General features: G+C 40.2%; 2 protein-coding genes across 2 annotated transcripts; one reads left to right on the top strand and one right to left on the bottom strand.

The window, feature by feature from the left end:
• Positions 1-409: 409 nt before the first annotated feature.
• LOC125490070 lies at positions 410-2,562 on the top strand. Its single transcript, XM_048628099.1, has 3 exons — positions 410-515; positions 1,143-2,265; positions 2,546-2,562. The coding sequence occupies exons 1-3, from the start codon at positions 417-419 to the stop codon at positions 2,560-2,562; spliced, it is 1,239 nt and encodes a 412-aa protein (XP_048484056.1). The 5' UTR covers positions 410-416.
• Positions 2,563-7,556: 4,994 nt separating this feature from the next.
• Positions 7,557-10,569, bottom strand: LOC125490055. The gene has a single exon (XM_048628070.1). The coding sequence runs from the start codon at positions 10,493-10,495 to the stop codon at positions 7,634-7,636; it is 2,862 nt and encodes a 953-aa protein (XP_048484027.1). The 5' UTR covers positions 10,496-10,569; the 3' UTR covers positions 7,557-7,633.
• Positions 10,570-13,182: the final 2,613 nt, after the last annotated feature.

Raw genomic sequence — 13,182 nt, 5'->3', positions numbered from 1 at the left:
GAAGAAAAAATCCATATCAGAGTTATTATTCTGGATGCACCATTTTTGTTGTGGAACCTCAACCTTTTATATATCTCGACCTTTTTATACTTTGATTTCCTTTTTACATAATAATTTGAATTTGTATTTATTTATCATTCCTTCAGCCGTCAATATTATCTTTCATTACATACGTTTTTCTTGACAACAAAACCCGTGTTTTCGTATAATTTTCCCCTTTAAATTAGATTATACAGTCCGCTATCCAGTTCCCAATAAAGTGGTCATATCGAGCCGCGAAAACCATTTACGATTAACTAGTTTCTTTTCCCCTTTGTTTTCCCCGTTTCCAGATTTTCCCCCAGTTTCCCACAGAGTGTTTTCAGGTTTCCATACCGAAATATTATGTAACGCAGTAAGTTATAAGTGATCTGATTATGATAACCCGGAGCCGCGCAAAGGATTCAGTGTGTGACCAAGCGCAGAACCCCGACATGGAAATAACACAACCATCCGTAGGTACAAGTCGAGAAAATGTAAGTACCAAATCCCACCATATTATGAGCGTAGCCAGCTCCCACCGTAGCTCGCGCTCCACAGTTCTGGCACAAAGATTGTCCGTTCAGGCCGAGTTCAAGCGAAAGGCCTTGGAAAGGGAGCGCGCCTTAGCTGAGCGAGAGGCCGAGGTGGAAAAGCTTGAATGCGAAGCGGAGATGATGGCCATCGAGGCCAGGTTCGACAGCCAACGTAGCGGCAGTCATCACTCTCAGGCTCGCTCGGTTGTCTCCATCGACCGAGTGGAGGAATGGTTGGATGTTAACCAACCCCTACCTTCTACTGCACCATATAACACCCTCAACCCTGCCACACCATACCGTAGCCCGATCATAGGCGCGAATAAAAATATGGACGCCACCAAACCCCTGCCCCAACCCACACCCAAACCCAACCTTTACAACGTCGATTCCGTAGACCTTGCGACTATGGTCAGAGCAATCGGCGACACCGCCACTGCCGCTAAAGCTCTAGCTTGTAACAAACAAAAACCGAACACTAATCTTCCTACCTACAATGGGAATGCTTTAGAATGGTTACAATTTAAACGTATCTATCAATATACTGAAGATTCGTTCTCCCCTATAGATAACATATCTCGACTGCAGGCAGCACTCCGCGGCGCCGCCAAGGAATGCACCGCGACCCTGCTGGCGACAACCCTCAACCCTCAGGAAGTAATCAACGCACTGGAACAGAGGTTTGCGAGACCGGAAATAATAGTTAACCAACAGGTAACATGTTTAAAAATGTCACCTAAACTTACCTACGATTTAAAGGATTTACCTAATCTCGTAACTAAACTACAAAACTGCGTTGCTACTTTAAGAGCACTCGACCAACACGATTATTTGATTTCACCGGAACTTTATCAAACGGTTTTAACTAAATTAACCCCTATCTTATTAGAAAAATGGTTTGACTACGCCCATTCTCGCAACTCTAATAAAAAACTGGTCGCGTTATCAGATTTTTTGGAAATAGAATTAGTAAAACATGTGAAGTTTGGTTCGCTAGCCAGCTATAATCCCATTCTACCGCAGGACCAAATTAGATTTAAGGGTGCTTCACACAGGCGCGAGGAAAACGTCTTAGCCACAACTAGTAACGCAAAAAAAACACAATGCGTATATTGTAACAATAAACACGATATTAGGGAATGCACACCGTTTAGTGAATTGCCAATCAATGACAAGTGGGCGTGGGTAACAAGATACAGAGTGTGTTATAGGTGCCTAAAGAGCCATCCACACACGTGGAGAGAATGTTCACCGAACCTAAAATGTGGAGTTGACTCATGCAGTAGGAACCACGACCCGATGCTACATAGGCAGGAAACGTCAGGTCAAATAGCGAACAACACAGTCAACGTAACATGTCCACAGCCCTTACCAGCTACAGTAGACGAACCGTCAAACAACACAGTGGTCGACACGATCAACACAGCTATCAACACATCATGTGAACGAAGACAAACTCTATTAAAAATTATCCCAGTAACTATTAGTGGACCAAAGGGTAGCTACGACACCTTCGCTATGTTAGACGATGGGAGTACAGCTACTGTCATTGACCAAGCCGAAGGGCGCCCGGAACAAATTAGCGTACAAGGAATAGGAGGTATGAGGATAGATGTCCAAGTCGAGTATGTCAGCTTCGACATAAGAGGTAAATACGCCAACGACAGCTACAAAATCAACAATGCCAAGAGCATGGAAAAATTAAATCTCCGTAACCAAACAATACAACTAACAGACGTTCTAATGTATAAACACCTATCCGACATAGCAGACAAGATATCATATTCCGATGCGAAACCAACAGTGCTCATAGGAGCGTGCGATTGGAATTTACTCATTACCCACGAACATCGTATTGGATCTGCTGGGGAACCAGTAGCATGTCGTACTGCTTTAGGTTGGACACTATATGGTTCTATGTCAAGCCGTAACGTTACCAACTTAGTTGCCCAGCATAATATCTTTCACACAAACACCCACAAAAAACACAGTGACAACTCGGAGCTAGAGTCCCTCGTTAAAACTCAATATAAATTGGACTCGTTGGGAATAACCAAACAAGTTAAATTAACGGACGCAGAGGAGCGAGCCATTCATATTTTAGAGTCCACGGCACGCCGTCTCCCAACAACCGGCCGATTTGAGGTAGGCATGATTTGGCGAAATGATATCGAGCACACACCAGATAGCTATTATCAAGCTCTTAATAGGTTAAAAGGTTTAGATAAACTTATGAAAAAAGACCAAACTTTCGCCGACGCTTACACGACATACATAAACGGCCTACTGGAAAAAGGTTACGCAGAAACATGCGAACCATCTACGTACCACGAAGTGTATCAAAAGATGCCACCGCACGAACCAATACGATGGTACACTCCACATTTTGGTGTTTACCACCCACAAAAAAAGAAATTACGCGTTGTTAACGACGCTGCTTGTAAGACATATGGAGTCAGCTTGAACTCGCTTCTACTCCCGGGGCCAGACCTACTACAACCCCTCTTAGGAGTGTTGTTTCGATTTAGAGAGGGACGTATCGGTCTCACAGCCGACATTAAGGAAATGTTTCCACAAGTACGCATCCGACCACAGGATCGTGATGCACTCCGCTTCCTTTGGACAGAGAATTCAAACATAAAGGAACTAAGAATGACTTCCGTTATTTTTGGCGCATGCTCAAGCCCATTTACGGCGCAATTTATTAAAAATAAAAACGCCTTAGAATTTAAGACTCGTTATCCTGAAGCGGTAAACGCCATTTTACAGGACCATTACATGGATGATTATGTAGGTAGCCAGGATGACGTACGTAGCGCTTCCCGCATCGCATTAGAAATCGTGTCCATACACGCAGCAGCTTGTTTTGAAATGAGAGGCTGGATTTCAAACGACAGCGAGGCTTTAAAATTGTTACCCGAATCGTTAAGAGCTGCCCAACCGACTGAGGTAGAGTTATGCAATTCTCAGAATAATGTAATTCGCACTTTAGGCGTAGCTTGGCTTCCTCAACCTGACTTGTTAGGTTTCCGTACAGGATTGGGCGGAGAACCTATCAGTAAACTAACAAAACGCAAACTGTTGTCACATCTAATGAGGGTTTACGACCCGCTAGGACTGTTAACGCCCTTAATAGTTAAAGGCCGCATCCTCTTCCAACAATTATGGCGTCACCCAAATATTGATTGGGACGCACTACTACCAGACAATTTATGTCAGCCGTGGTTGGAGTGGTTCGAAGAGCTCGCTTCAATTGATACACTACGCATCCCCCGTTGGTACGGCGTAAACAGTTCAGATGCTGACGTAAGTAGGGAGCTCCACGTATTTGCCGACGCGAGCGAATTGGCGTACGCTTGCGTGGCATATTTTAGGTACGTATTTAAAGACGGTTCCGTTAAAACCGCGCTTATAACAAGCAAAGCCAGGGTATCGCCACTCAAACCGGTATCTATACCTCGTCTTGAATTGCAAGCTGCACTAATAGCTTCTAGAATCGTTATTAGTATTAAGGAACAACATAGGCAGAAACCCACACAAACCTTTTGCTGGACAGATTCTATGACCGTTCTACATTGGATTAGGAGCGACGCCCGAAACTTTAAACCATTCGTTGCACACCGCTTAGGGGAAATTCTAGAAAATACTAAACCAGTCAACTGGAGGTGGCTACCGACCAAAGTTAACGTGGCAGATGACGCAACCAGAGCAAAAACTATTAACTTTAACGAAACTCATAGATGGTTTACGGGTCCGCAGTTTTTCCTTAACGCAGAGACCAACTGGCCTGTAGAGCCTACCAATGTCGATATCCCGCTCACAGACCTTGAAGTGAAGGGGGCATCGGCCACTGTCAACATCCTGAATACAGACCTTCTTCCCTTCATACACCCAGTTGCCGCGAACCCCACACGGTTTAGTGAGTGGACACGATTGCTAAGAGCGACCGCAAGGGCTCATCAGATAGCCGCGTTTTGGAAAACCTTAATTCAGTTCAAACTTGGGCAAAATTCCAAAATCCGATCATCAATAGAACATCAGTCACCACCATTGAAAATAAATGTTAACACACACCCCTCATCAACATTGCCCCATCTCACCGCGTCCGACTTAAAAGTAGCTGAAAAACACGTACTGCAAAGATCGCAGCTCGAAAGCTTTAGCGAAGAACTGAAGAACATCATTGAAGGGAAGCTAGTTCCAAAAACTAGTCGTTTGAAGAATTTAACACCATACTTAGGGACAGACCACATACTCCGAAATAACGGGAGAATCAAATTTGCCCAAGGCATTGCAGACGAAATGAAAACCCCGATTATTCTCGATGGAAGACACGAAGCAGTTCGGCTCTCAGTACATCACGTTCACAAAAGATTAGGGCATGCCAATAACGAAACCGTGGTAAATGAATTAAGGCAGACATATTGGATAGTCCACTTAAGAAGCACGGTTCGAAGACTAGCAAGTACCTGTCGCTTTTGCCAAGTGAGAAAAACCCTCCCAAGCATCCCTCCAACTGCAGATCTGCCACCAGAACGACTTACCCACCATGAACGTCCATTCACTTGTAGTGGGCTCGACTACTTCGGCCCGACTGATATCACTGTTGGACGTCGCAAAGAGAAAATGTGGGTAGCGCTGTTCACCTGCCTGACGACACGAGCGGTTCACCTCGAAATTGTGAACACCATTTCAACTGATTCTGCCATGATGGCTCTTCGTCGTTTCATCGCGCGCAGAGGAACACCAAAAATTGTGTATTCAGATAACGGAACAAATTTTGTAGGAGCTGCTAAGCAATTGAAAGAATTTTACGGATCACAAATTTTCGACTTCGCCGCAAATAGAGGCATAACATGGAAATTTATCCCGGCTAACGCGCCCACGTTTGGAGGTGCATGGGAAAGATTAGTTAGAAGTGTTAAAACGGCACTATCAACCACACTGCTGCAACGAGCGCCGAAAGAAGAAACGTACGTAACGTTCCTAACCGAAGCCGAAGCGATCGTCAACTCTAGGCCTCTCACACATGTGTCGACAAATCCCAATGATGAGGAAGCTATCACCCCATTCCATTTTCTGATTGGCTCCTCATCTCACCTAACCATACCGATGCTTGATGATACCGACCTATCGCGAAGACTGGAATGGAAAAAAGCCCTGAGGCTTGCAGATCACTTCTGGAGCAGATGGGTACGTGAATACTTACCGACCCTCCAACATAGAGTTCCCATCCCGACTGCCCCTACAACTTTCGTAGTTGGTGATGTGGTTATCATCGCAGATCACACCCTCCCAAGAGGGGTTTGGCCTAAAGGAAGAGTCGTGGCCACCTACCCCGGAAAAGATGGAGTCGTCCGGGTAGTCGATGTCTGTGCAAAGGGCTTCATACTTCGCAGACCCACAAGAAAACTAGTCAAACTTTAAGAAACAACATTTAAGAACCGGCCGCGGCCCATCCTTCGTCATACTATCATTATGTACATTCTCCATTTCGTTGCCATCCGATAATTGTATTGTTTTTATTATTATAATACTTAATTTAGTTTTCTTCCGTATTGACATGTCAAATTCGTCTTGTTTTGTTTTGTCTACCGTATTGACATGTTAAATTCGTCTTATTTTGTTTTGTTCTTTTTTTTGTTTAGGTAGGTACGTCTTTTTTTCCCATTATACTCCACATCCAACATAATTATTTCCCACATCTAGTAACTTCTCTCACCAACTGAGCTTCCACAATTAACAGCAGTTTGTGTGCCACTAATGTCGCACACGGGGGGAAGTTTGTTGTGGAACCTCAACCTTTTATATATCTCGACCTTTTTATACTTTGATTTCCTTTTTACATAATAATTTGAATTTGTATTTATTTATCATTCCTTCAGCCGTCAATATTATCTTTCATTACATACGTTTTTCTTGACAACAAAACCCGTGTTTTCGTATAATTTTCCCCTTTAAATTAGATTATACAGTCCGCTATCCAGTTCCCAATAATTTTAGATGCAGTTTCCAGTAGATCTTATGTTCTACCTATTCACTACATATCATTCGTATTTATGGTGCTCTGACTAGAAGGTATATAATTATAATAAGACTTAATAAGTTAACTAATATCTAAGTGCGTACGAGTTTTCCCACGTCGGCTTCGATTTTACCTTTTTATTGGAGTTACGTGGTTTTTCCCCTTTCCTTATATGTAACGTGAGTATTCAGTTCTGAGACAATAGATGGTTTGCAACAAGTTTGAGATTGTAAGAGTTTGGTGAGTCAGCTTCAACTTTACTTTACAAAAAAACTTCGTGAATTTTTGAGATATTATTCGACGAGACGACCGAATGGCGTAGTGGTTAGTGACCCTGACTACTGAGCCGATGGTCCCGGGTTCGATTCCCGGCTGGGGCAGATATTTGTTTAAACACAGATATTTGTTCTCGGGTCTTGGATGTGCCCGTAAAATGGCAATAGGCCCGCCCCCTATTACATTGGGACTAACATAACACTCTGGCGAAAAGTGGGTGCAGCAATGCACCTCTGCCTACCCCCCTAGGGAGTACATTAGTACAAGGCGTGAGTGCGTGTTTTTTTTTTTTTTTGAGATATTATTATTAAACAATATAGTGGTGAGGTCGCACTTATTAAGTAAATTGAGCTTGTGCAGGCATTTCATATTTCTAATGACATCATAGCGATAAAAATTGAGGCTGGATCGTTAAGAAGATTTACAGCTATTGCCCAAAATATTCCTTGTCCACTGACTTTGGAAACCTTTATTTGTTACCTGAGGAGGCGGGAAGTCAGTGAACCTACGTTTTAGGATTTATTGAACTTTGCATAAGATTTTGGACGTTTTTTTAATGAATAGCTTTATTTTTTATTTATTATTTATTTATTTATAAACATTGCAGTGATACATAGGGTACAGAAGAATTCCCACAAAACCAATATTTTTGGTTTGACTGTGGGCAAACGGTGACATTTTAATTAAGCTGTTATTTAAAAATTAACAAAATACACAATATATTGACTGTGTCAAGTGAGCAGTGCAAGGAAGGCACCACTCTCAATCATAATAAGTTTTAAGTATCGTAATAAGTTTTAAGTAAATGTTTTTTTAATAATGTTTTAAATAAAGATAATTTTTTCTCATTTTTAATACTTACCGGTAATTCATTATATAATTTGGGTATTTGTTTACAGAGCATTCTTCCACCAAAATAATTATTTGTATATGGTATTTGGTACCTTCCTTGCACAGCCCCTCTTGTGCCGCAAGTATGCTGGATAGGTATTTTATGTTCTTCACTACCATGGCTGTTTACAAGGAGGAGATATTTATGCTTAAGGCTTGCTGGTAAAATGTTACATGTTTCAAAAAGGATTCTATAATCGTGGTTACATTTAGCTTTTGTCTTTTTATCTATAATTAATTTTAAGAATTTTATTTGCATTTTTTCTATCTTTTCAATATGAGTTTTGAATGTAAGTCCATAACAGTGCAGAGAATAACCAATTATACTGTCAACCAGGGCTAGATAAAGACATTTCAATATACTTCTAGGTACTTTAAAGCTTAGTTGATAGAATTTACTTAACAAAATTCTTAATTTGTTCATAACATAATCTACATGTTTGATCCATCCGAAGTTCTCATCTATTTGCATACCAAGGTAAGTGACTTGTTCGACTCGTTCTATAGACCCACACGTGCAGTGATTTTGCATTCTATGAAAACATTCGTACGAATGTGTTATTATATTACAAGTGTTATTTGATAATAAAGCATACGGTGAGTGAATGACTAACATTTTGGTTTTATCTGCATTAATTATTATTCCATTATCGTGTGACCATTTAATTACGTTATCTACGTCCTCTTGCACAAGACGCTGGACCTCGGCCATATCACGGCCCGCGAGGAACGCGCACAGGTCATCCGCAAACATGTACGCCGAGCAGTGCCGCAGCACCCGGCACAGGCTGTTGACCAGCATCAGGTAGCACACGGGCCCGGCCGCCGAGCCCTGCGGCACCCCGCAGCGCACGCCCCGCGGCTCGCTGAGCGAGTCCGCCACACGCACGCGGTAAGAGCGCGAGGTGAGGTAGTCTCGGAACCACTCGTTCATTGGCCCCCTCACCCCGCACTCCCCCATGGCGCGAAGCAGCATCTCGTGATCGAGGGTGTCGAACGCTTTCTTGAAATCAAAAAATATTGCTACAATAAATTGTTTGTTATTGAGATGTGTATTAATATTGTCTGTAAAGTTAGTTAAAAGAGTTCCAGTACTTCTGCCTCTCTGGAAACCATGTTGATTAGGGTCCAAGATGTTGTTATTGCTTAAGAATGAGCCTAATTGGTTCACAATACATTTTTCAATGACTTTCTCTATGCTTGACAAAATGGCGATGGGTCTATAGTTAGTAGTTAATTTGTGATCACCTTTTTTAAATATGGGGCGTAGAATAGCTTCTTTTAAACGTTCAGGGAACTTAGAATGGATCACACAGAGGTTGGTAAGTTTAGCAATTATGGGGCTTATTTTATCTATAATACATTTTAAATCACACATTCTTATGAGATCGCTACCTGCTGATTTTCTTACACTCATGTTACGAATTATCTTATACACATCTTTACTTGTTACCGGTTGCCATCTCATAGAGATAGGTGCTTCTTTTACATAATTCTCTCTGGACAGGAACTTAGTATCACAATTATGTCTTATCTGTTCAATTTCATCTTTAAAAGTATCTGCAAAACTAGTTGATATATTAGAATTAGTACCTAAATGCTTTAAATGTTTTAAAATAATATCATCGGGTGACTTTTTGACATTTCCTAACATTGCATTAATTTTTTCCCATACTTTGCGACTATCTTTCTTACAATCAATAATACTTTGTCGTTCAAATTCACATCTCTTCTTAAAGAATGTTTTTTGACATTTATTTCTGTATTTAGTATAATTAAGTCTTTTTTGCATGTTTTTCTTATCATTCAACCAGATTAAAAATAGTTTGTCTCTCTCTAATAACATAACTTTCATATTTTCTGTTACCCAACTCTTATTATCTCTATTACTACTAGTTATAATTTTAATTTTAGAGTTTTTATCATATACACTTTTAAATAGCTTTATAGTTTCGTTATATAATTTTAATGGACATTCTATATGAATTAGTTGAGAGAAATCTGTTTCTAACAGAGCATCTCGCACTTTTTTATTATCTAATACAGGGCGTTGGGTACCTGAGCTGGGGGCAGTGGGGGCGGGGCGCGTCGAGCGGGCCGAGCGGCGACGCCGGCTCCGTCGAGCGCTCCCGGACTCACCGGCACGGTATGGAGGAGCGGCACCGGCGGCGCCGGTTGACCCGCTCGGCACATCACCATGTGTATTGAGAGACTCCAGTGCCACAGCCGTACAATAATGATCTGAAATTTTATGAAGTATTACTGCAGATTTGATTTCAAATGTGGGTGCACGCACAAATATATGATCAATACATGACTCAACAATAACCCCATTACATATTTCTCTTCTAGTAACATCACTGATACATTTAGTGAATCCATAGTCAGACAATAAGTTTTCATACTTTAATGTTTTGGAGTCAGACCGGTCCAATAGGTTTATATTGATGTCCCCACACAATATTACTTTGCTTGATTTAGGCAAATGTTGCAGAAGTGTATTGAGTTCTGATATAAAGTGTAAAATTTTTGATTGTTTATTTATTCTTGGCGGCCTGTATATTGATATTATGAAAGTTAAATTTGCACTTTGACCCACTGTAACAATGACCACTTCAGCAGTTTTAAATTGAATTGGACATAAGTAAGGCTGAGCACATAGGTCAACATGAGTGTATACTAACACACCCCCACCAGTTCGACCAGCTCTAGTACAACTATTAATATCATAACCTTTTATATTGTACATACATAGTTCACTATGTTTTAGGTTTGCTTCTGTAATTACAATAATATCTAGATCACATAAGCAGTCTTTGGTGGTAACCAAAGACTGCTTATGTGATCTAGATACTTTTTATTTATATTTTTATTTTTTTATTTATATTTTTAACGTGAGTTTGGTAGACTTGTTGCTAAGCGGCAAAAATTGCAAATTCTATTAGATCTTCCGGAACATACTGGCATTAACGATATTCCCATTGGCATATATTTAAATAATAAAATATTGAATACTAGCCGTTCCCGCGAGCTTCGCTTCGCCTTAAAAAGTTTTCCCGTGGGAATTCCTTGATAAAAACTAGCCTATGTCCTGTCTAGACCATATGTTTACCAAATTTCATTCAAATCCGTTCAGTAGTTTTGGTGTGAAAGAGTAACAGACAGACACAGTTACTTTCGCATTTATAATATTAGTTAGGAAGTTAGGATGAACTACACTCTTTAGTATTTAGGTATTATAGATCCGCTTCTCAGACCACGAAGATCGCTAGAAATACTTAAATAAAATAGCAGAGCGGAAAATTGGACCGATTAACTAATTCCGTTTTATGTTGGTGCTGCACTGGAATGTTCATCATCAGTAGACAATGAATTGATGCTGTAATTGATTGATTTCCTTTATCTTCGGAGTACTTCGGACCAGTTGACGATGACTCAGCATCAATTAGATTTTGTTTCAAGCGTGCATAAAAAAGCATTCCTGTTCGAATTTCATTTAATCCTATACTATAGGTATTGTTCTGCCCAAGTTTTATTTTAGTTTTGATTGAACGAATAAAAATAGACTTAATTTCATCCTAATCTTATTGCATAGAATACCTATATCCTCCATATGTATGCTGCATGTTAAAATGTTAATATAAAAATGTATATTTAGGGAAATGTTGAACGAATTCATTTACAGAAATCATAATGATGAATTCTTATAATATGAATAACTATAATAATATGAATAACTACGTTGTTTTAAAAAAATAATAATTTCTCCTCTTAGCCGATTGAAATGACGCAAATAATGATGCAAGCTACATTTTTAATATTTGAAAACTAATCAATTAAAGATTCTCCACATCTCTTGATTGTAATTCGCAATCAGGCTTATGTCGATACGAGTAGGTACAGTTAGCGCAATTTAGACCAATATTCTTAATGACGATGACTGTTGTTGTGAGTTCTGAGTTCTGCCAATGACATAGACCCAAAAATATTTATCAAAAATGAAGCGATATACAGGCTGTTTTAAAAGTATAAACTCTAAAAGAGGTGACTCACTCAGGAGGTCAGTCCAAATATCTTTTGTTTTACAACTTTAAAAAAATTCGCGAAAAAAAACCCTGTAATAACGCAAAGATAAATGCGGTATTTAACTTTATACCGACCATTGATTTCAAACATATTAGAATCTGAACCTGGTCAGTTTCGTTACATAATAATCATGCTGGTGCTTCCCTTGCTTAGACAAGTAATTCCAGTGGTACTAATAGTTCTTCTAGTACCTCTGAATATATAGTTAGTTAGCTGTTCCCGCGCGCTTCGCTTCGCCTTAAATAGTTTTCCCGTGGGAATTCCGGGATAAAAAGTAGCCTATGTTCTTTCCCAGGGTCTAGACCGTATGTATACCAAATTTCATTTAAATCCGTCTAGTAGTTTTGGCGTGAAATAGTAACAGACAGACAGACACAGTTACTTTCGCATTTATAATATTAGTTAGGAAGTTAGGATTTTACATCTCTCGCCTACTTCAGCTACTGAAACAACCAGGCTTGCTGCTCCAGTTTACTCGGGAGCTGGGCTGGCTGAACTAAATTAAAGGGGATATGTACAAAGGTTCCACTCGAGAGAGCCACGTAAAGGAACTTCGCCCCCTATCAGAATAGAATCATACCTCTCAAAGTCAAGTTAGTGTGGTTTCAAGTGTAAGGTCATTGCTGCAGGGTTCACGGCGTCAATGGCAGCTAGTGCGTGATGCATACAAACTATTGTAAATTAATTATCAAATCGTGACCAGCCATGTCGGTGTTCGGTGTTAGGCTGATGGTTGCTAACCGGTGTTAGTGTGGTAGTAGCTACGCCTGTATAGCTAGCTTTGGAAAGATCATTGAGCTATAAGATGTTAATAATACAATTATTTTGTTGGATTAGGTCTACATTTAGTAGTCATTAGATTCTACATTTAGTAGTCTACTAGGTTAGACCTACCTATTGTATTTGTGGATAGAATGATTTCGTTGATGAATGTATGAAAGGGAATGTTAGAGAGAAGTATGAAAAACATTCCCTTCTCCTTCGGCAGTCGGGTAAAAATGAGAGCTAAATGTTAAATTATTATTTGGATTTTGTGTACCTTTTATGTTACAATGTGTGTGTAAATAAATAAGTATAGTGAAGATTAAAGAAAGAAAACAATTTCATCGTGAAATGGTTAACTTTTTCACGATCGCGTTCGCCCGCTTCGGAAACTAATAAACATTTCGAGCCAAGTCATTGACCCCTGTCTATTTATGGTGTAAACACTGAGACCTAAACGCAGATAGATCTGTCGCCCAGTCTAGATCTGGTTTACGACCTAGGCAATGAGGAAGTGGGCGCTGAAGTATGGGCACTGAAGTTTCGGAGCGCTGCTGCGCGAGCCACGACTCTATCTCGTTGTATTAA

This window comes from Plutella xylostella, chromosome 20, assembly GCF_932276165.1.
Source record: "Plutella xylostella chromosome 20, ilPluXylo3.1, whole genome shotgun sequence".
NCBI classification, from domain to species: Eukaryota; Metazoa; Arthropoda; class Insecta; order Lepidoptera; family Plutellidae; genus Plutella; species Plutella xylostella.
This window is presented reverse-complemented; position numbering and strand designations above follow the sequence as displayed.

Coding starts and splice junctions, on each gene's coding strand:
- LOC125490070 (XM_048628099.1), top strand. CDS start 417: ATGATAACCCGGAGCCGCGCAAAGGATTCAGTGTGTGACCAAGCGCAG. Junction 516..1,142: donor TAGGTACAAGTCGAGAAAAT/GTAAGTACCAAA, acceptor TCTCGACTGCAG/GCAGCACTCCGCGGCGCCGC.
- LOC125490055 (XM_048628070.1), bottom strand. CDS start 10,495: ATGTACAATATAAAAGGTTATGATATTAATAGTTGTACTAGAGCTGGT.